We start from the raw sequence: 20,040 nt of genomic DNA, 5'->3' as shown, positions 1-20,040 counted from the left end.
GATGCTGTGTCTCCCCCTCCCTGAGGTCTCAGGCTCCTGCCCCTTCTGCAGAGGGCAAAACCGGGGAGCCAGGGCACCCTGCGAGTGTGGCCCATGTTTCCCGGGAGCGGGGAGATCCCAAGGGCCGGTCGCCTTGGCTGTCGCCCCCCCCCCGCCCCAGGTGGCCCGAGGGGCTGTGGAAGGATACAGGTCTCGATGTTGGCGCCCACGATGTACCCGGCCACGTCGAAGTTGATGCGGATGAATTTGCCCTGCGAGGGAAGCGGGTGGGAGGGCTTAGCCGAGGGTCCTGCGGCCGGGAGGGCACCCCCAACCCCCGGAGCCGAGGCTGCCTTGTGACTTTCTCCATCCACCTGAGCCCCACGCCAGTCTTGGGGGCCCGGCAGGATGGGCTCCCCGGGGCAATTCAAAGTCCAGGGCCCTTTGACCCAGGAGCCCCGACCCCCAGCCCCCTCCTCTCCCAGCCCCCCAGGTCCTTCCTGCCCTCCGCCTCCCGCCCGCGCGCCCAGCTCCCAGGTCCCCGACGCGGCTCCGGCTCCAGCCTCGCCAGCACTCACGAATCGGGAGGAGTTGTCATTCTTTACGGTCTTGGCGTTGCCAAAGGCCTCCAGGACGGGGTTGGCCTGAAGCAGCTGCCGCTCCAGCTCACCCTGCAGGGGCGCGGGGGATGGCGGGTTAGCCAGCACGGAGGGGTGCGGGGGGTGCTGGGTCACATCTGGCTGAGTGTCTGCCGGGGAGGGTGGGGGAAGTGGCCACTGCGCGTCTGGGTGTGTGCCCGCCGCCGGGTCTAGCCCTCCAGGGGATTGTGAAGGGGACAAAGACACATCTGAGGAATCATCTCCAAGACACATTGTTGAGTGGAAACCAAACCAAACAAAAAGCCAGTTTCAGACCAGCACCCACAATGTGATGCCATTCATAAAAAATGAACTGAGAAAAACAATGCCACCAGCCTCCTGTTGCTACAGGCAGAGATGCGTGTTTGTAAACATTTAGAAAAAGGTCTGTGGGGATACACACCCAACTGTCAACAGCGGAAGCCGCTCCAGGGAGGAGGACTGACAGAAGGACAGAGGAGTTTCGTTTTCTCTGATCTGCGGGGCTGGTGGTGGTGACTGTGCACTCAGGCAGCACTTGTAGAATTAATTACAGAAAAATCTCTGCCATCGATGGGAAGTGCTTCAGACTGGCACATAGTAAGCATTCAAGAATGGGTGGTTTCCTGCCCCAATCAGGCTGATCCGTAGGGAGGGATCCTTATTTTATTTTATTTTTAAAGCTGATGTATAGCTGCTTTACAATATTGTGTTAGTTTCAACTGTACAGTAAAAGGATTCGGTTCCATAGATAAATATGGATGTACCTGAAGTCTTTTTTTCCCAATTCTTTTCCATTATAGTTCATTATGAGCTACTGCGTACAGCTCCCTGTGCTATGCAGTAAATCCACACTGCTCATCTTTTTTATACACTTGTTGGTAGTTTGCATCTGTTAGTCTCTCCAATTTATGCCCCCCCCACCACCAGGGGTAGGGATCTTATTCTGAGCTTCTGTACAGCCACTTCAGTGTCAGAGCTCAGAACACAGTAGGTGCTCAATAAACAGCAGTCCCCTTCCCCTCCTTCCTAGGCAGGCTCTTGAGGACACTATTTCTTTAAATGCTCTGTGAGCCCTCGGACATGAGCCTGAGCTGGGTGTGCACAGTAGGCCTACAATAAATGGCAGTGTGAGTCCATGGTTGTGTGAATTTGTGGTGTCTCTGGGCCCTGTCTCTACACATTTTTCAGATCAGCATGAAACAGCAGTTTTGGCCTCTGCGTTGTTTCATATTGGGATCTGTGGCTGGTCTGCACAGACACAGTAGGACCACACTAAATGGCGGCATGGGCCCTGGGTGTGTGCACACAGTAGGGCTGCCATAAGCAATAGTGGGAGGGCCCTGTCTGCAAACAGTAGGGCCATGTGAAATGACAGCGTGGGGCCTGGTGTGCACATAGTAGGACCACCATAAGTGGCAATATGGCTTCCTGGTGGAAGGCCATCAGTGCCTCGAGTCCTGTCTGTCAGGAAGACTGTGGGTTGTGGCGACCCGGGTAGTACTGGGGTTGGCAGGACTTGAGGTGATTCCCCACTACTCACATAAGACACGGTGCTGGCAGAGGCCTGAGGAAGTCACAGGACACGAGACACGGACCGGGACACGGACCAGGACACAGCACATGGAACGTGGACAGACACACAGGTGAACCGGTGGTCTTGGGGGGGTGGGTGGTGTTCTTGGGAGAGACAAGGGGCTGGGGAAACTGGCCATGTGGCATGGGGTGGCCTGGGGGGGCCATGGCACTCAGGTTTGAATTCGCTCTAGCCCTTCCTGGGTATGTGGCCTCCAACCAAGGACTCACCCCAGCTGTGACTTTGGTGTCCTGTCAGAGTAATATGGGCAAAGGGACTATTGCTTTATAAACCCACCTCACTGTCAGTAATATGGGCAAAGGGACTATTGCTTTATAACCCCTCACTTATAGAGCAAATCTGGGCATTGCAGGAACCTAAACCAGGCTTGACACATAGTGGGTGCTCAGGACTGTAAGCCCCTACTATGTGCCAGGTGCTTTTCTAAGGGCCAAGGAGGCCAAGAACTGGCCCTCGTGTTTTTGTGCCCACCCTGCCTCCACTCCCAGCACTGTACTAGGCACACAGTAGGGATGCAGGGGGCATGGGCAGCCAGGAGAAGGCCCACAACTATGGCTGCCAACAAGGGAGGCAGGGAGTTAGCTGTAGGGGGAAGCAGAGCTGAAGGTGGAGGGGGCATTGCTGGTGGGCAGGGTCCAAGCTTGTCCCAAGGCACTTACCGGGACACCAGGCTCCTTCCGGCCCTTTGGTGACGATGCCACGTGGGCGAGGTACTGGATGACTTTCTTGGTGTTTTCTGTCTTCCCAGCCCCCGACTCCCCGCTAAGGGGAGGACAAAGGGAAGCAAAAGCAGTCAGCATGATCACGGGATAAGCCCCGCCCACTTCAAGCAGAGCCACGCCCATCCTGGGCCCCGCCTCCCTCAGGAAGGCCTTCAGGATTACTCACGTGCAGAGAATGGACTGATCCTCACGATCTGTAAGGGACAAAGGGGGACATGTCACCTGGAAGGGTCTTTCCAGCGGGAGGTTGGCCCCTCACACGGGCCACCCCCTTTGCAAAAATCCTTCCTGAGGGCTAATGAAAAGCTTGGGTTTGTTGTATTTATTTATTTTATTTTTTTGGTCATCCCCAAAGCATGAGAAAGCTCCTCGGCCAGGGATCGAACCTGTGCCATAGCAGCGACCCAGGCCACAGCAGTGACAACCCTGGATCCTTAACACACTGAGCTGGCCACCAGGGAACTCCCAGAGCTTGGGTTTTGACATATGATCTCCTGGGTTCTTTTTTTTCTTTCTTTTTCTTTTTTTTGTCTTTTGTCTTTTTTGGGGGCTGCACCTGCGGCATGTGGAGGTTCCCAGGCTAGGGGTCGAATTGGAGCTACAGCTGCCAGCCTACACCACAGCCACAGCAGCATGGGATCCGAGCCGCGACTGCGATCTTCACCACAGCTCACGGCAACGCTGGATCCTTAACCCACTGAGCGAGGCCAGGGATTGAACCAGCAGCCTCATGGTTCCTAGTCGGATTTGTTTCCACTACGCCACTGCCGGAACTCCATGACCTCCTGGATTCTAATACCAACCCAGACTCAGCCTCTTGATGCTGTGTGACCCTGGGAAAGTGACTATCCCTCTCTGAGCCTGTTTCCTCACCTATAAAATGGAGACCACAAACTCCAACTGAACAGAATGTAATTCATTTGACAGACTTCAGTTTGAGCCCTACTATGTGCTGCCTTGTGCCCAGCATGTGAAATTCAGACATGAGAGGGAGGTCCTGGACCCCAGGCTCAGCCTTTAATAGAAAATAGGCTATTAAGACAGTAGTGATGGGGACTGGTGGCCAGTTTGTGGGTCATCTGCTCAGCCTGAGGGCAGAGAGCACAGCTCAGTCTCCGCATCTCCACCAGTGTTCACCCTGGGCCTGACACAACCCCTCACCAAACGCACACTGACCGCCTACTAAGTGTCAGGCACTGAGCACTATGGGAACTGGCAAGGTCCCTGGCCTCACAAAGAACCCACTCGAGTGGGGGACAAAAAGCACATGAACTAGAGAGGAAGATGATCTGACAGCTGGCAAAGTCTGGAGACCTTTTTAGTTGTCACGACGGGGGGCAGTGGAGGAGGGGGTGATCATACAAACTGCTAAATATCCTACAATGCACAGGACGACCCCTGCTACCAAGAATCATCCATGGAGTTCCCGTTGTGGCTCAGCAGTCACAAACCCAACTAGTATCCATGAGGTTGCAGGTTCGTTCCTTGGCCTCGCTCAGTGGGTTAAGGGTCTGGTGTTGCCATGAGCTGTGGTGTAGGTCGAAGATACGGCTTGGATCCTGCGTTGCTGTGGCTGTGGTGTAGGCCAGCAGCTGCAGCTCCGATTCGACCCCTAGCCTGGGAACCTCCATATGCCATGGGTACAGCCCTAAAGAGACAAAAAAAAAAAAAGAAAGAAAGAAAGAAAAAAGTTCTGGTTGGGAGTTTCTTGGTAGACTAGTGGGTAGGGATCCAGCGCTGTGACTTCTGTGGCTTGAGTCACGGACATGATGCCCGTTTGATCCTTGGCCCGGGAACTTCTGCGTGCTGCAGAAGAGGCCAAAATAAAAAAATAAAAAATAGAAAAACAAAAAGTAAAAAAAAGAAAAGGTCTGGATGGTTTTAAGCAGGGCAGGAAGTCTCTGGGTGTTTTTTTTGGCATGAGAAGTTCCTGGGCTAGTACCACAGCAATGACCAGAGCCACAGCAGGGACGATGCCGGATCCTTAACCTGCTGAGTCACCGGGGAACTCCTGGGTGGTTTTAAGTGAGAGAGAGGAAGAGAGACAGCAAGCTGCATTCCATAGGACCTCGGAGTTAGCAGCCTGGTTTGGGAGCCATAAGGACATGGGTTCAAGGCCCGGCCGCCTCCCTGGGGCTGCGTGGCCTTGGGTCAGTCTCTGAGATCCTGTGTACCCTACTTTCTCCATCTGAAAAATGGCACTCAAAACAGCCCCTCCCTCACGATTCTGAGTAGGAACTCAGAGAGAATGCTCACAAAATCCTTTTTTAGCGTCAACACGGCGAGCAGGCCTGCTGTTGCAGCATCAAGCCAGTGGCTGGAGGGTATAAGAAAATGCTATTACGATGCGGCCGGGCTCAATAAACTGGGCTGAATGTGAGATGGTACAATATGAGGATGACAACGTGAGAGAAGCCAGAAGACGGCTTCCTGAGAAGCTTTATAACGACAGGGTGTTTCGCATTAAGAGAGTGCTGGTCCTGACAAAGAGACAGCAGATCTTACCTAAAGAGCAGTGGACAAACTACGAGGAGGACAAATCCCACCTTGAACCACACCTGAAAGGGGTTATTCAGGAAAGAAAAGAGAGAGCAGAGCGGGCAAAGAAGTAATACATCTAAATCTGTGGATGCAGCAGTCATCAAAAAATATATATATATATACATAAAAAAAGAAAAAGAAAAAGAAAAAATATATGTACATTTTTATAGGGCTGCACCCGAGGCATATGGAGGTTCCCAGGCTAGGGGTGGAATCGGAGTTACAGCTGCCAGCCTACACCACAGCCACAGCAACACGGGATCCAAGCTGCATCTGCAACCTACACCACAGTTCACGGCAATGCCGGATCCTTCACCCACTGATCAAGGCCATGGACCAAACCTGCAACCTCATGGTTCCTAGTTGGATTCATTTCTGCTGCTCCACAATGGGAACGCCATCAAAATATTTTTATGAACTTGGTTAAACCCAAAATGTACAATGTAGACCTATCTGAGCTGCAAATGTATTACTTTAAATAAACATCTATTATACTTTTAATAAAATCCTTTTTTTATATACTAGCTGGTATGTCTTACTGTTTTGTAGCCAGGACTGAACCTGGGTTAGCTCTGAATTTCACATGCTCAGCCCAAGCCAGCACCCCATAGGGGCTCAAACTGAAGTTTGTTGACTGAATCACATCCTGTTCAGTGGGAGTTTATGGTCTCCATTTTACAGGTGAGGAAACTGAGGCTCAAAGAAGGACAGCTGCTTTCCTGGGGTCACACAGCAAGCAAGAGGCTGAGCTGGGTATGGATATTTGAATCCAGGAGGGTGACACGTCACAACTCACAGCGCCCAGCCCAGGATGAGAACATGCTGCACAGCGTGACCTACAGGGCCGGGGTCAGGGTTCAGTGGTCAGGGGTCCGGGGTTCCAATCCCGCCTCAGCCACCCACCCGCCAGTGGGACCTGCTCTGTGCCAGTTTCCCCATCTGGAAAGTAGAGATAAGGAGCACACCTCCTTCATGGGGCTGCTGGGACCTCAAATGGGATGATCCATGAAAAGTCCTGACCCAGAGCAGGCACTCACGCTTAATTTTTGGTACACTTATCCCTAAGTTATGTTAACTCATATATTATAATAATTAAAAATTATTATACATATGATAAATTCGGTTATATAAGCAAATAAATGTTGCCTCTGATTAAACAGACGTTTATAATGTGACTATAAAACATGACACATAAATATGCTTGTCCACATGATACAGGTATATTATATGCTGGAAATTACACCAGTGGTTCTCAAACTTGAGCCAGCATCAGAAGCCCGAGAAGGAGTCTGGGGATCTTGTGAAAATACCAATTGTTGTGTCTCCCTGCAAGGCTTTCTGACTCAGCAGGGAGGTCTAGGGGGAAGACTACGTTTAAACTTGTTTTTTGCTTTTTGCTTTTTAGGGCCATACCCGCGGCATATGGAGGTTCCCAGGCTAGGGGTCTCGTTGGAGCTGCAGCTGCCAGCCTACACCACAGCCATAGCAATGCCAGATCGGACCTGTGTCTGTGACCTACATCACAGCTCACAGCAATGCCAGATCCTTAACCCACTGAGCAAGGCCAGGGATCGAACCCACAATCTCATGGTTCCTAGTCGGATTCGTTTCTGCTGCACCATGACGGGAACTCCTGAGTTTACATTTCTAACAAGTTCCCAAGTGACGCCAAGGCTGCTGGTGAAGGGACCACACTCAGAACCACTGCCTTGTACAATTATAAACAGATTATTATGATAAACAATAGAAGCATAGCATGTGTTTGGTGACATAATATGTACAGTATAAATGCACTGCTGTCATATGGTAGAAAGATATACATTTTTAAATGTCTTTAATAGATATAAAATATTTATTAAAATATCTGATCTATAATAAATATATAACAAGTATATTACATATATTACATTCGAATTATGGAATTTTGCCGGGACTGACTGACACTGTCATAGGGTGAATGGCAGCCCCTTTGATGGACATCTTTGTGCAGTGCGTCACCTGCCCAGCTGTACACAGCAACCCCATGCTGCCCATTGTCTAAGGGGCAGTCATTCACTCTTTTGTGTGTGTGTGGCCCCGCCTGCAGCATGCAGAAGTTCCCCTGGCCAGCGATTGAATCCATGCCACAGCAGTGACCCAAGCCACCACAGTGGCAACACCAGATCCTTAACCCACTGAGCCGCCAGGGAACTCCCACAGGATACTTGTTGGGAGAAGGGTTGAACAGACAGACAGACAGAAAGGGGCCTGGCTGGTAGGACCCAGAGACTCGCCCACTCAGCTCTCCATTTGTGTTCACTCCTGCCCCACAAAGAAACCTCTTGGAGTCGGAAATCTTTGCCCTGTCATCTGATCCTGACCGCCAGCCCTGGCCCCACTGAGGAGGCCCCTCCAGCAGCCCCAGCCACACACTCACCCTGGAGCATGCTTCGGTAGGCCCCCTCGGTCACTGCGTACACGTGAGGCGGCACTTCGTGGCGCTTCTTGCCCCGGTACATCTCCACGATGGCCTCTGTATAGATGGGAAGCTGCTTGTATGGGTTGATGACCACACAGAAAAGGCCGGAGTAGGTCTGCAAGAAAAGAGAGAGCCTCAGCTGTCTGCCTGCAGCCCGGAGGGCAGCACGAGGCTGCCATGTCCAGCTGGGCAGGTTGTGCACTGCACAAGCCCATCTGGCAAAGGGGCTGCCATTCACACCATGAGAAGGTAGACTGGAATATTTGTGACAAACAGTTGCAGGCAGATGGGTGAAAAGCAGCTTTCCAAATCACGCACAGGCACTGTACGGATGAGCTTTCACCCAGAGAGAGAAGGTAGCCTTTGCAGCCTGTCCCTACCTGGACTTCCACACACGTGAAAGGACCACGTGCAAGTTCACTTTCTGCACCATTAGAACCGTGAAAGACTGGAAATGATCTGGACACGCAGTGGTACAATGGATTCCTCTTGGTGTGTACTGATAGAGAACTGTCTCCAAAACTTATCACGGAAAGGAAACAAGGTAAGAACTGTTTGCATTGAAAGGGGTGCAAGAAGGAATATTTTTATGTATTTGCTGGCATACACAGACTATCCCCAGAAGGGTGCTCCCAGCATCTGGGGCAGCTGAGACATGACAAGAGCATGTCTGGGGTTTCTGTTGATAACAGACCCACAGGACCTGTTTCCACCACCGTCCTGGTGGTTCCCTCTTCTTGGAGGAAATGCTAAATTTCAGGTCCCAGGGGTGTGAAAATAAAGATGCCTTTTTTTTTTCCTTGCACCCAAGTTCACAGATGCCCTGAATTTGTCCGCACACCCCTTGGGCCCAGGCTCAGGACCCTGAAGTGGTCTAAGAACCATTACAGGAGTTCTCACTGTGGCACAACAGGATCAGCAGTGTCCTGAGAGCGCTGGGATGCAGGTTCTATCCCTGGTCTGTGACTTAGTTTGCAACTGAGGACTGGGATTTGATCCCTGGCCCAGTAACTCCAGTGTGTCCGGGGGGGGGGAGGAAAATAATAATAATAATAATAATAATAGTAATAAAGAACTGTTCCAGCTCTTACGGAGCACTGGGCAGACAAGAGGCACTTAGGACAGATGGAGGCAGCTGGACAGCTCAAGAGCTAGCTGGTCACCTAGCTAAACCAACCCAGAGAGCTAACTAGCTAAGTTAGCTGGACTAAGCTAGCTGAGCCAGCCGGAGAGTTAGCTGCATAGGGGCTTAGCTAGCTTAACTGTGAAACCAGCTAGCTACTTAGCCAGCTAGTCGCCTATTTAGCTAGTGAACCGGTGAGCTGGTTACTTGTTGGTTAATAGCAGACCTGCATGAAGCTCCCAGGTGGCTGGAGCTCTAAAGCAGAGCGAGGGTGTGGCCACCCCAGGCTGCCCGGCTGCAGGTGCCAAGCTTTTAAGGGAGGGGGGAGGTGGCCAGCGAGGAGCGGAACAACCGGTTTGCTGGGTGTCTGCCCTCAGTGCTCGCTCGCCAGCGGCTCCCCTCCTGGGAGCTCAGCGGGCTGGGCGGCCGGACCGCATTCCCTGGGAGGGTATCTCATGGCTGCTGGCGCCCTGGTCCCCGCTCCTGGCTGGCGGAGGAGCCCACCCCACAGCCCAGCTCGGCCCCCGCTCCTGCCAGCCACACCTTGTCGCCAGGACGACATCACAGACAGAACCCGAGGGTGGATGCCAAAGCCAGGGGGCTGGGGCACCTGAGAGAGAGGGTCGGGGACGCCGCAGGGGCCGGGGCACCATAGCGGAAACCTGGCTGAAAGGGTCTGGAGGGGCCGCCCCAGCCCTCGGGGTGCGGCAGGTGCAGCTGCGGGCCTCCCCGCCTCCGCAGCCCGGGGACTCTCCGCAGTCTCGGGCTCCCGCCTGAGAAACCCTGCCCACCTATTACGGAGGCGGCGGCGGGGACTAAGGGAGGTAATGAAGAAAACCCAGCAGCCCAGGGCGGGCGGCGCCCATCAGAGGCTCTCCAGCCGCGCCCCCCGAGGCGCTCCTGTTCTTGCCCCACCTGGGAGCCGAGTCCACTCAGACTTGTCATCCTGGGTTCCTGGCCCTGTGGGACTTGGCGCCAGGGCTCTGCCCTCTCAAGCCTCGGTTTTCCAGCCCTGGAGAAACAGGAGGCTTTTGACCCCCACCACCTAGAAGGTTCTGAGCGTGCCATGCTATAATGGATCCGCCAGCGGCTCATGGAGCAGAGGGCATCACAGTGGCCACAGGCTGGTTCCCTTCCTGCCCCAAGCACCCCAGTGAAGAGACAGAGACCCTGAGCCACTCAAGGCCGAATGACTTAGCAGCGGCAGACACTGGGTTTCTGGAACCCGGGATGCCCCCCTCTTTCTGCAGGGAAACACTGCCTTCCCCATCCCTGGCTGGCCAGGGGATATTTATCAAGCAAGGCCTGAGGACAAGCAGGGTAGAGCTTGAATCGAACCTTCTAGTTAGGTAGCTTGAACAGGCACCTTAACGTTCCTGGGTCCCCTTGGATCAGCAAATGGGGATGGGAACAGCACTTCCACAGAGAGCTGCCGGGAGCTGTGCACAAGTTCAAGTCACACGTACAGGGCTCAGCCTCAGGCCCTGAGCCCTGTTCATACTTAATAGTTAGCTGTTAACTACTCCTGGGCCACTGGCGTCTCCTCTCCAAACCGCAGGCAAAGGAGGTGATAATCCGATAATCCCTACCTCACAGCCTTATGTGGAGAAGGGGGATCATGTTGGAAAGAAATTTAGAACAGCACCTGATAGAGAAAGCAGGCCCTCACTAAGTGCTGATGGTTATTATCAAGGCCCAATCTGCTTCCTGTCTGGGCTTCTAGAATCTTCCATTTCACTTCCACTTGTCAAGCCTTAATTCTCTGGTTCCTGGGCCACAGCCTTAGCTTAGCCCTCAACATTTTTTTAAAAAAATTTTTTTAAGTTTTTCTTTCTTTCTTTTTTTTTCTTTTTTTTTCCTTTCTTTTTTTCTTTTTCTTTTTCTTTTTTTTTTTTTTTTGCGTTTTAGGGCCACCCCCATGGCATATGGAAGTTCCCAGGCCAGGCTGGGAGCGAATCAGAGATTCAACTGCCAGCCTACACCACAGCCACAGCCACAGCAACGCAGGATCCTAGCTGCGTCTGCGACCTACACCACAGCTCATGGCAACGCAAGATCCTTGACCCACTGAACTGAGCTAGGCCAGGGATGCAACCCACGTCCTCAGTTTGTTATCACTGAGTCACAACGGGAACTCTCCATACAAATACTCTAATCTCGTGCTTCTGACCCTTAACCAGGTGGCCACTGGGGCCAGTTTATTTAGTTTTATTTTTTGATATATCACATCACTTATCAACCTATTCTTTTATTACACTCATTAAAGTTTCGTGGTTTTGTGTTTTGTTTTGTTTTTTTAAACATAGAAAAGCAGCACTTTTCCTTTTAGGGTTTTGGCAAGGCCTTTTGTGATTTTTCTTGCATGGCTGGTTTAAAGGAGCAAGGTGGTGACACCCCAGCCGTCTAAGCCGGGGTTTGGGGCAGGACTCTGGGGCCAGCCGCCTGGGTTCAAATCCTTCATGTCCATGTGACCTGGGTCCCAAGTCACTCACTTAGCATTCCTGAAACATCAGGCGATAAGAACAAGTGCCCAGCCCAGTGGTGAGCTGATAACCCACATGCAGCACTTAAACAGTTCCTGGCACATCTTAAGGGCTCAATAAATATTTGTTAGCCACCCATGATCATTATTTTTCATTATTACTGTCGACATTCCTTGTCAATCTCTCTAATCCTGTTTGCTCTTAAGAACCTGTGGCTGCCAGTGAGCAACACCCTGGCAGCTTATTAAAAATACCAGTGCCATGTCACACCCCCAGAGAACCTGGATTTAAATGGGGCTCCAGTGTTGGTATTTTCAAAAAATTCCCAGGGTGCTTCTAACATGAAGGCCGAGGTAAGAAGTGCTGCCCTTCTCCAACGGCTTGCTGTTCAGATCAAATCACCAGAGACATTAAATGCTCCACAGAGAGACCAGATCACCAGAGTCAACCCCATTATCATCAATCTCAGAGTTCCCCGGTGGCCTAGTGGTTAAGGATGAGGCATGGTCACTGCTGTGGTGTGGGTTCGATTCCTGGACTGGAAACTTTTGTATGCTGTAGGCGCAGACAAAAAAGTTAAAAAAAAATAAAAGGTTCTGGAGTTCCCATCATGGTGCAGCAGAAACTAATCTGACTAGGAACCATGAGGTTGTGGGTTCCATCCCTGGCCTCACTCAGTGGGTTAAGGATCCAGCTGTGATGTAGGTCGCAGACCTGGTTCGGATCTGGCATTGCTGTGGCTGTAAAATGGGACAAAATTCTTTTCCTTTTTTTGTATTTTGTCTTTTTAGGGCCCCACCTGTGGCACATGGAGGCTCCCAGGCTAGGGGTCCAAGGGAGCTGTAGCTGCCAGCCTACACCACAGCCACAGCAGCGTCAGATCTGTGACCCACACCACAGCTCATGGCCACGCCAGATCCTTAATCCACTGAGCGATTCCAGGAATTGTACCAGCAATTTCATGGTTCCTAGTCGGATTGGTTTCCGCTGAGCCACAACAGGAACTCCAGATGAAATGTTTTATAATTGTCAAAATGTACTGCAATGGTATATTTTAGAGCGCCTAGTACATGCTTAATAAATGTTAATCATTATGGTTTTACTTAATATCTTTCTGGGCCTCAATTGCCTGTCATATTTTTCCCTCCGTTTCATTTTAGATAGAAGAGCCTCTACTTCGTGTTAAGATGGGAGGAAGCACATTCCCATCTGGAAGGCATTTAGCGCAGAGCCTGGCCTGCAGTTTTCCGTCTTCTGGAGTTCCCACTAGTTATTATTACCCGTATCCCTTTCTGCAAACCCTCTGGCTGTGTTATATTTGCGAATTCAGAATTTTGTTTTAACTTGAGGCAAATAATAAGGAGCACCTACCCTATAATATTAAGGGACAGCCCATGTGGGGTCTGAGGTCGTCCTGGCAATCCACGCATTTCTTTTGGCGGTTAAGGGAATAGCCCCACGGTCTGGGATAAAGCGTATGAACGGCCTCGCCCGCGTTTAAGGTGCGGTGCTGACACCCGGCCGTCCAGCCCCACGGTGCCCTCCCGGGGACGGGGGCCGCCACTCACGTAGATGAGGCCGGAGTAGTAGCGCTCGCGGAGGTTGTGCAGGACCGAGGCCTCATTGAGGCAGGTCAGCTCGGCCATGTCCTCGGCCTTGCTGAACTTGGGCGGGTTCATGCGCTGGATCTGGTCCCGCGGCAGCCGCAGCCGCCGCCCGCTCTCGGCCAGCTCCACCTCGGCTTCCTCCTCGCCCTCATCCCGCAGCGCCGCCGCCTCGAACCCGTGCAGTTCCGAAGGCACCCACACCAGGCGCCGCGCAGTCCACTCCACTTGCGGGGAGGTGGCCGAGCCCCCCGGCCCGCTCCCCACGCCCGGCCCGCGGGGCGCGAACAGGAACGGCTGGGCCGCCTCGGGCACTGGGCCCGGCCTGGGGGGCGCCTTCCGACCGGGCAGCGACACGGTCACAGCTGCCATGGTCTGCAGGGAGAGAGAGAGAGAGAGGGCAGCTGTGAGGAGGCCTCCTCCCCAACCCAGTCCCCCAGGCAGTCGCCCCTGGCGTTCTCCGCCAGACTTCATTTCACAGCTCTGCAAAATGGGTCCACAGATCTTTTTTACTCATTCCAGCCATGTGCCTTTCTAGTCGCTCATTCATTCAGTAAGTCTTTAATAACAACCTAAATGTCCATCCACAGAGGACTGGATAAAGAAGATGTGGTACATATATATACAATGGAATACTACACAATCATGAAAAAGAATGAACTAATGCCATTTGCAGCAACATGGACGGACCTAGAGATGATCATACTAAGTGAAGTCAGTCAGAAAGAGAAAAACAAATAACATGATATCACTTATATGCGGAATCTAAAATACGACACAAACTGGGAGTTCCTGTTGTGGTGCAGTGGAAATGAATCTGACTAGTATCCATGAGGATGTAGGTTCGATCCCTGGCCTCGAGCAGTGGGTGGGGGATCTGGCATTACCGTGAGCTGTGGTGAGTCTCACAGATGTGGTTCAGATCCTGAGTTGCTGGGGTGATGGCGTAGGCCAGCAGCTGTAGCTCCGATTCAGCCCTTAGCCTGGGAACTTCCATATGCCATGGACGTGGGCTGAAAAAGCAAAACGGAAAAAAAAATAAATAAAACATGTCACAAATGAATTTATCTATGAAACAGAAACAGACTCACAGACAGAGAACAGATTCATGGTTGCCAAGGTGGAGGGGCGATGGAGGAGGGCTGAACAGGAGTTTGGGATTAGCAGCTGCAAACTTTTATGTATAAAATGAATAAACGAGGTCTAACTATAGATCCCAGGGAACTATAACAATAGCCTGGGATAATCCATAATGGAAAAGAATACAGAAAATAATACACAGATGCATAACTGAATCACTTTGCTGTAGAGTAGAAATTGACAAAACATTGTGAATCAACTATACGTCAGTGAAATAAATTTAAAAAAATAATTTAAAAAGCCCAGGTGTGAGCCATGCACTGGTCAAGGCAATGGCCATATAGTAAACAACAAGCCGGAAAAAGATACCTGCCTTCCTAAGGCGGTTACATTCTAGCCCCACTCTGGCTATTGCGGGAGACACCGCTTGTGAGGCTATCGGAGATTTGAGATGGAGAATCCAAACCGAGATGGATTCTAAGCATAAGAAACACACCAGAGTTCAAAGACTTCATTGTCTTTTTGTCTTTTTTGGTCTTTTTAGGGCCGCACCCACGGCATATGGAGGTTCCCAGGCAAGGGGTCAAATCGGAGCTATGGCTGCCCGTCTACACCACAGCCACAGAAACGTGGGATCCGAGCCGCCGCATCTGCGACCTATACCACAGCTCACGGCAATGGAGGATCCTTAACCCACTGAGGAAAACCAGGACTCGAACCCGAATCCTCATAGATACTAGTTGGGTCTTAACCCACTGAGCCACAACAGGAATTCCTGTACTTTTTTTTTTTAATGTGGTGACTAGAAAAATTTTAATTACACGTTTGGCTTGCATTGTATTTCTATGAGATAGTGCTGCTCTAATCCCAGGAGATAGATGAAAAGATAAATAAGTAAATTATACAGTGTGCTAAGTGATGATAAATGTCACGGAGAAAAATCAAGCAGGGGACAGGGGATGTTAGGGTTGAGGGGGGTCGAGGTTTTAATTGGGGTGGCCAGGGGAAGCCTCTCTAATGTATCTGAATAAAGACCTGAGGGAGATGAAGGGAGCAGTCCATGGGAACATCAGGAGGAAGAGCATTCCAGGCTGGGAGAACAGCTTGTGCAAAGGCCCCGGGGCAGGAGGGGACCTGTGAGTCTGTGGCATTGTGAGAGGGCAGTATGGCTGGAGCCAGGTTAGGGGGAGAGGCTGGTAGATGAGGTGAGATTAGGGACAAAAGGAGTCTGATTCGGTCATGAGGACCGTGACCTTTTAGCTGTGGGCCCTAGGAGGGTGCTGATCTGATTTCTGTAACTCGGGTTCCCTGACCACCTCTGGTCTACCCCAGAACAGACCTGAATCCCATCTCTCCCGTAGAAGTGGCCGCCTTCCCTGCGATCTGGCTTCCTTCTCTTTGAAATCGGGAGACTGGCCCATTCATTCAATTCTGAATTTATGTAACATTCCCTTAGGCTGTTCCAGGACCAGGCTCTACCCTGAGCCTGGAGTGAGTCTGGGAACCCAGACATGAGTCAGGAGGGGCCCTGCTTGGAGGGGCTCCTGGTCTGGGGGGAGAGCAAGCCCTAGTCTGGAACCCACTGTGAGCTGTGAGCCTTACCGGAGGCCCTGGGGGAGCCATCCTGTGCTAGACCCCTCCCCACCCTTAAAGGGGCCGCAGACTAGTAGTGAACAGACCACGGCAATTCCGGAGCAGCCTAAGCACAAGTCAGGAAAAGGAACTCCCTGTCCCTCACGGTGCCTTGCTTTGGAAAACGTCAGCCTTTATTCTCTCCTGCGGCCTCACACCGCCACATCACTGCTCCGCCCCACCAGTCCCAGGAAGAGCCCAATGTTCCATCCCCCCACCTCAGGGCTTCCCCCGCTCTGCCCTCCAGCCGCCCCCCGCCCCCAACATGTCCCTGGAGAAGTCCCTGCAAACACCCAGCTCCCCTTGTGGCATCCCCGAATGGATCTGGTCCCATCAGTCCTTCCCTTAGAGCCTCTCCCACCGGGAAACTCAGCTCCAGGCCACACGCCCCACTTCTCCCCAGAACGCCTCCTCAGCACCGGCGGCCCCAGCCGCCCCCACTTGCCGAGACGTTTGGTCCTACTGCTCTCAGGCCTCAAACCCAAGGTCCCTGCACTCAAGCAGCAGGCTTCCACCACCACCAGGCGCTGTTCCCCCGCTTCCCAGGCCCCAAATTGCCCAGGCTCCCCGAGGTGGCCTGTGCGGCCCTGATCCATATAGAGCCAAGCCCCATCCCTGGGACTTTAGCCCCATCCTCACCCCACCCCACGCACTTCCTCTCCAGCCCGCGGCCTTTGACCAGGAAGGGTTTGGGAGGTTTTTGCAATCACCCAGCTTCCCTTCCCTAGAGCCAGCTGTCTGGGCCCCCAGCCCCTTCACCTCCAGACTCAGGAGCCTGGGCCCCCCGCCCCCTCTTCTCTGGGACACACCAGTTGGAGCGCCCTCACCTCACAGCAGACAGGCTACAGATGAGGAGGCCGGGACATCCGGATTCTGAAACTGGTAGCAGCTCCCTGAGGTGGGCCTGCAGCCGAGAAGGCTCAGCCCCTCTGGCAGCCCCACCCTCCTTAGGCAGCAGGAACACCTCTGCCAGGGCTCATTTCTGTCACCAGGGCAAGTGTTTTCACCTGCCCTGGGAGGGGCTGAGACTACTGGGCTGGAAAGGAAAAGGAACCTGGGATCCACCCCCCAGGGCCAGGGTTGGGGCCCTTGGCATCCAGCCCTCTGACTTCCATCTCTGCTAGGATTCAGGGGTCCTCTCTGCCCCCAGACTCCCAAATCAGGGGTCCCAGACCCGTCCTCCCTCAAGACCTAGAAGCTAAGGCTCCCAGAGCCGGCCACAGTCAGAGCGGGGATAGTTGGCCCCCAGCCCCCCACTTCGGATCCAGGAATCCCAGCGCCCGGCCCCCCTGTCCCTGAGGCCCAGGTGCCCGGGGCCATCCTCTCCACCCGCGGATCCTCGGGGCTACCTGGGGGGCGCCAGCTGGAACTGGAAGCGGGAAGATGGGGAGGGGACACGGGTTCCCCCTTCCCCTTTCAGAGCTCTCAGGTGCGGCTACCTCGGCGGTCCAGCGCGGGGCGGGGCCACGGCGCGTCACCGGGAGGGAGCCCGGCTCTGATGTCACTCAGCACCTGCCCGGCTTGGGAAGGGGGCGGATCCTGGAGCTGGAAGGCCCTGGACACCGGGGTGGGGGGAGGCGGGGGATGAGCCGGTTGCCAGGTGGGCGGCGGCGGCCGCGGGCGCCGAGGGCCCCTCCTCCTTCTGGCGAGCAAAGGTCAAGGACAAGCGGCGGAAAGGGCTGAGGACTCCAGGAGTTCGAATCCCGCTCAGGCTTTCTGAGCCTCGGGCTTTCCTCTCCGCGAATTGAGGCCAACCGAATGAGTAAGACTGAGTGGGAGAAAGTGCCCAGGGCAGCGCTTAAACAAGGATTGCCTCACGACATCGTTGCATCTTTGCGGAACCTCCGTTTCCCCAAGCCTGGAAATGGGACAACACAATTCACAGAGAGCACGAGGAGCACCAAAGAAGACGACAAAATGTTATTCTGGGCTCTGGAGCTTCGGTCTCTTCATGGGTGAATTGAGGACTATATCGCAGTAAGCGCACCTACTATGTGCTTGGTGTTTTCCTGCTTTTATTTTTATTTTTTATTTTACTATTATTATTATCTTTAGGGCCGCACCAGTGGCATATGGAGGTTCCCAGGCCAAGGGTTAAATTGGAGCGATAGCTGCCGGCCTACACCACAGCCACGGCAATGCGGGATCAGCCTCGTCTGCGACCTACACCACAGCTCACCACAACACCGGATCCTTAACTCACTGAGCGAGGCCGGGGATCGCACCCACAACCCCATGGTTCCTAGTCCGGTTCGCTTCTGCTGCGCCACTACGGAAAGTCCATGTTTTCCTGCTTTTATTTAATTAAATTAATTAATTAATTTAGTCTTTTTGCCTTTTCTAGGGCCGCTCCCGCGGTATATGGAGGTTCCCAGGCTAGGGGTCGAATCGGAGCTGTAGCCACAGGCCTACACCAGAGCCACAGCAACGCGGAGTCCGAGCCACGTCTGCGACCTACACCACAGCTCACGGCAACGCCGGATCGTTAACCCACTGAGCAAGGGCAGGGACTGAACCCGCAACCTCATGGTTCCTAGTCGGATTCTTTAACCACTGAGCCATGACGGGAACTCCCATGTTGTCCTGCTTTTAGAACAGTTCTCCAAACTCATAGAATGATCTCAAAAACCAATGAGATAGGGACCGTCAGCATTACCAGTTCTCTGATGGGGAAACTGAGGCTTGGAGACTTGAACGAAGTAAGCTGCTCAAGGCCATACTGTCAGTAAGAGGAAGAGCTGGGATTCAAGCCCAGGCGGTTTTCTGCCATTCTAAAGGGGGGATTGGGAGGACCACGTCGTAGGTCCTCAAAGATACCAATATCCTCCTCCCACTTGGTAACCCTCTTAGGTTCCCCACTTAGGCCATAGGGAGTACAGTCTTCCTTAAGGGAGCGCTACGGGATTTAAAAGGTTAAGGAACTCGGCACAGAGTTGATTTCTCAAGTGTGATTCTCAACCCCACTCCCCTGCGGAGACCGGCTCTGTCCAGCCTGTTTTTTCCGTCCCTGTAAAATGGGTACACTATAATAACCCTTCTTGAGGTAACATACTTAAAGGTAATTACTTAGTTGTAAAACGAAAAGGGCCCTGGTACATCGTGAGGCCTCAAAGACGTCTTTCCCTACCTCCCGGCCTCTGCCCGTCACGATGATCCGTGTCTCTGGTCCGCAGTTTTTACACGTGAAAATAGAGACACTGTCATCTGGGGGCGGGGGATTGAAGGCAATGACTCAGGTATTAAAGCGTCCAAGGTCCCAAAGCGAGCCTCAGTTTCCCCCTCTGCGGAACAGGCCTGAGGCCGCCAGTGAAAACCCCGACCCGGCCTCACAGAGAGTAAAAACTCGAGTTGGGGGAGTGTAGACTCCCCGCCCCGCTCCCCCCCCAGCCCCCTCCCGGCTGCCGTCCGGCCGCGCGCCCAAGGTGAATGACCGCGTCACTGCCCCTCCCCCGCCGCCCGAGACGGCCTTCAGAACCCCCACCACAGCCCCGAAGGTCCAGCCTCCCGGGGCCCAGCCCTACTCCGCCGCCTCCGGCGGGCAACGGCCCGGGTCACTCACCGGCTTCCAGGGCTATCCAGAGGCTTCGGCCTGAGGAGAAAGAGGGGCGGGCCCTCCAGGAAAGCCCCGCCCATACAGGCTCAGCAAGAGCCAATCGGCCGCCGCTGCGACAGGCTACGGACCCTCCCACAAGGGACGCGCCCGCCAATCAAGAGGAGCGGCTGGCGGGCGAGGCCAATCAGAAGTTGCCGGAGTGTGCCAGCCGTGGGAAAAGAAGAGAGCCAGACCTGGGAGCTAGGCAGCGCGGTCGTAGGCGGGACCCGAGGCCTGACCGGCAGAAGCTACTTCCAATGGCGAGGATCGGGGGGCAGCCAGGGGCGGGAAGCCCAAGGGACCTGGGTGAATGGGCCGCTTTGTGCTCCAGGCATGAATGGAGACCTTTGTGAGGGCCAGCGTGGGGGGGGGGGCGGTTGGAGGCCGGAATGCCTGGGTCCCTCGGGAGCCGGGAGCCGGCGGGCATGAGAGAAGGGAGAGAGAATTCACTTTTGTCGAATGCTGACCGCGTACCACCAGGCAGTCTCCCAGGCTCTCACCCACCGGAGGTGTGCGCATTACTGTCAGTAATAATAATGATCACTTATGGAGTGCCCGATGTGTGCCAGGAGCTGTGCTAAGCTCTTTACCTGCATGATCTCATTTAATCCT

At 53.5% G+C, this 20,040-nt stretch overlaps 1 protein-coding gene and 1 pseudogene across 5 annotated transcripts in view; one reads left to right on the top strand and one right to left on the bottom strand.

The window, feature by feature from the left end:
* MYH14 (myosin heavy chain 14) overlaps positions 1-19,444 on the bottom strand; it is an 89,464-nt gene extending 70,020 nt beyond the window's left edge. The window contains exons 1-8 of one of the 5 annotated variants that reach the window (XM_047790155.1): positions 19,396-19,444; positions 13,089-13,499; positions 7,873-8,029; positions 3,082-3,109; positions 2,853-2,955; positions 2,140-2,163; positions 558-650; positions 188-251 (exon numbers count right to left, since the gene is read on the bottom strand). In XM_047790155.1, the coding sequence (XP_047646111.1) occupies positions 188-251; positions 558-650; positions 2,140-2,163; positions 2,853-2,955; positions 3,082-3,109; positions 7,873-8,029; positions 13,089-13,496 (877 nt within the window). In that variant the 5' untranslated portion in view covers positions 13,497-13,499; positions 19,396-19,444. Of the gene's footprint in view, positions 1-187; positions 252-557; positions 651-2,139; positions 2,164-2,852; positions 2,956-3,081; positions 3,110-7,872; positions 8,030-13,088; positions 13,500-17,185; positions 17,329-18,963; positions 19,055-19,395 lie in introns of those variants that run through there. The other 4 variants (XM_047790156.1, XM_047790154.1, XM_047790158.1 and 1 more) reach the window with 4 other exon arrangements.
* LOC125132155 (cytochrome b-c1 complex subunit 7-like) lies at positions 5,164-5,527 on the top strand (annotated as a pseudogene).
* Positions 19,445-20,040: the final 596 nt, after the last annotated feature.

Source organism: Phacochoerus africanus, chromosome 8 (assembly GCF_016906955.1).
Source record: "Phacochoerus africanus isolate WHEZ1 chromosome 8, ROS_Pafr_v1, whole genome shotgun sequence".
Lineage (NCBI taxonomy): Eukaryota > Metazoa > Chordata > Mammalia > Artiodactyla > Suidae > Phacochoerus > Phacochoerus africanus.
The sequence above is the reverse complement of the archived record's forward strand: the minus strand, read 5'-3'. Positions and strand labels throughout refer to the sequence as shown.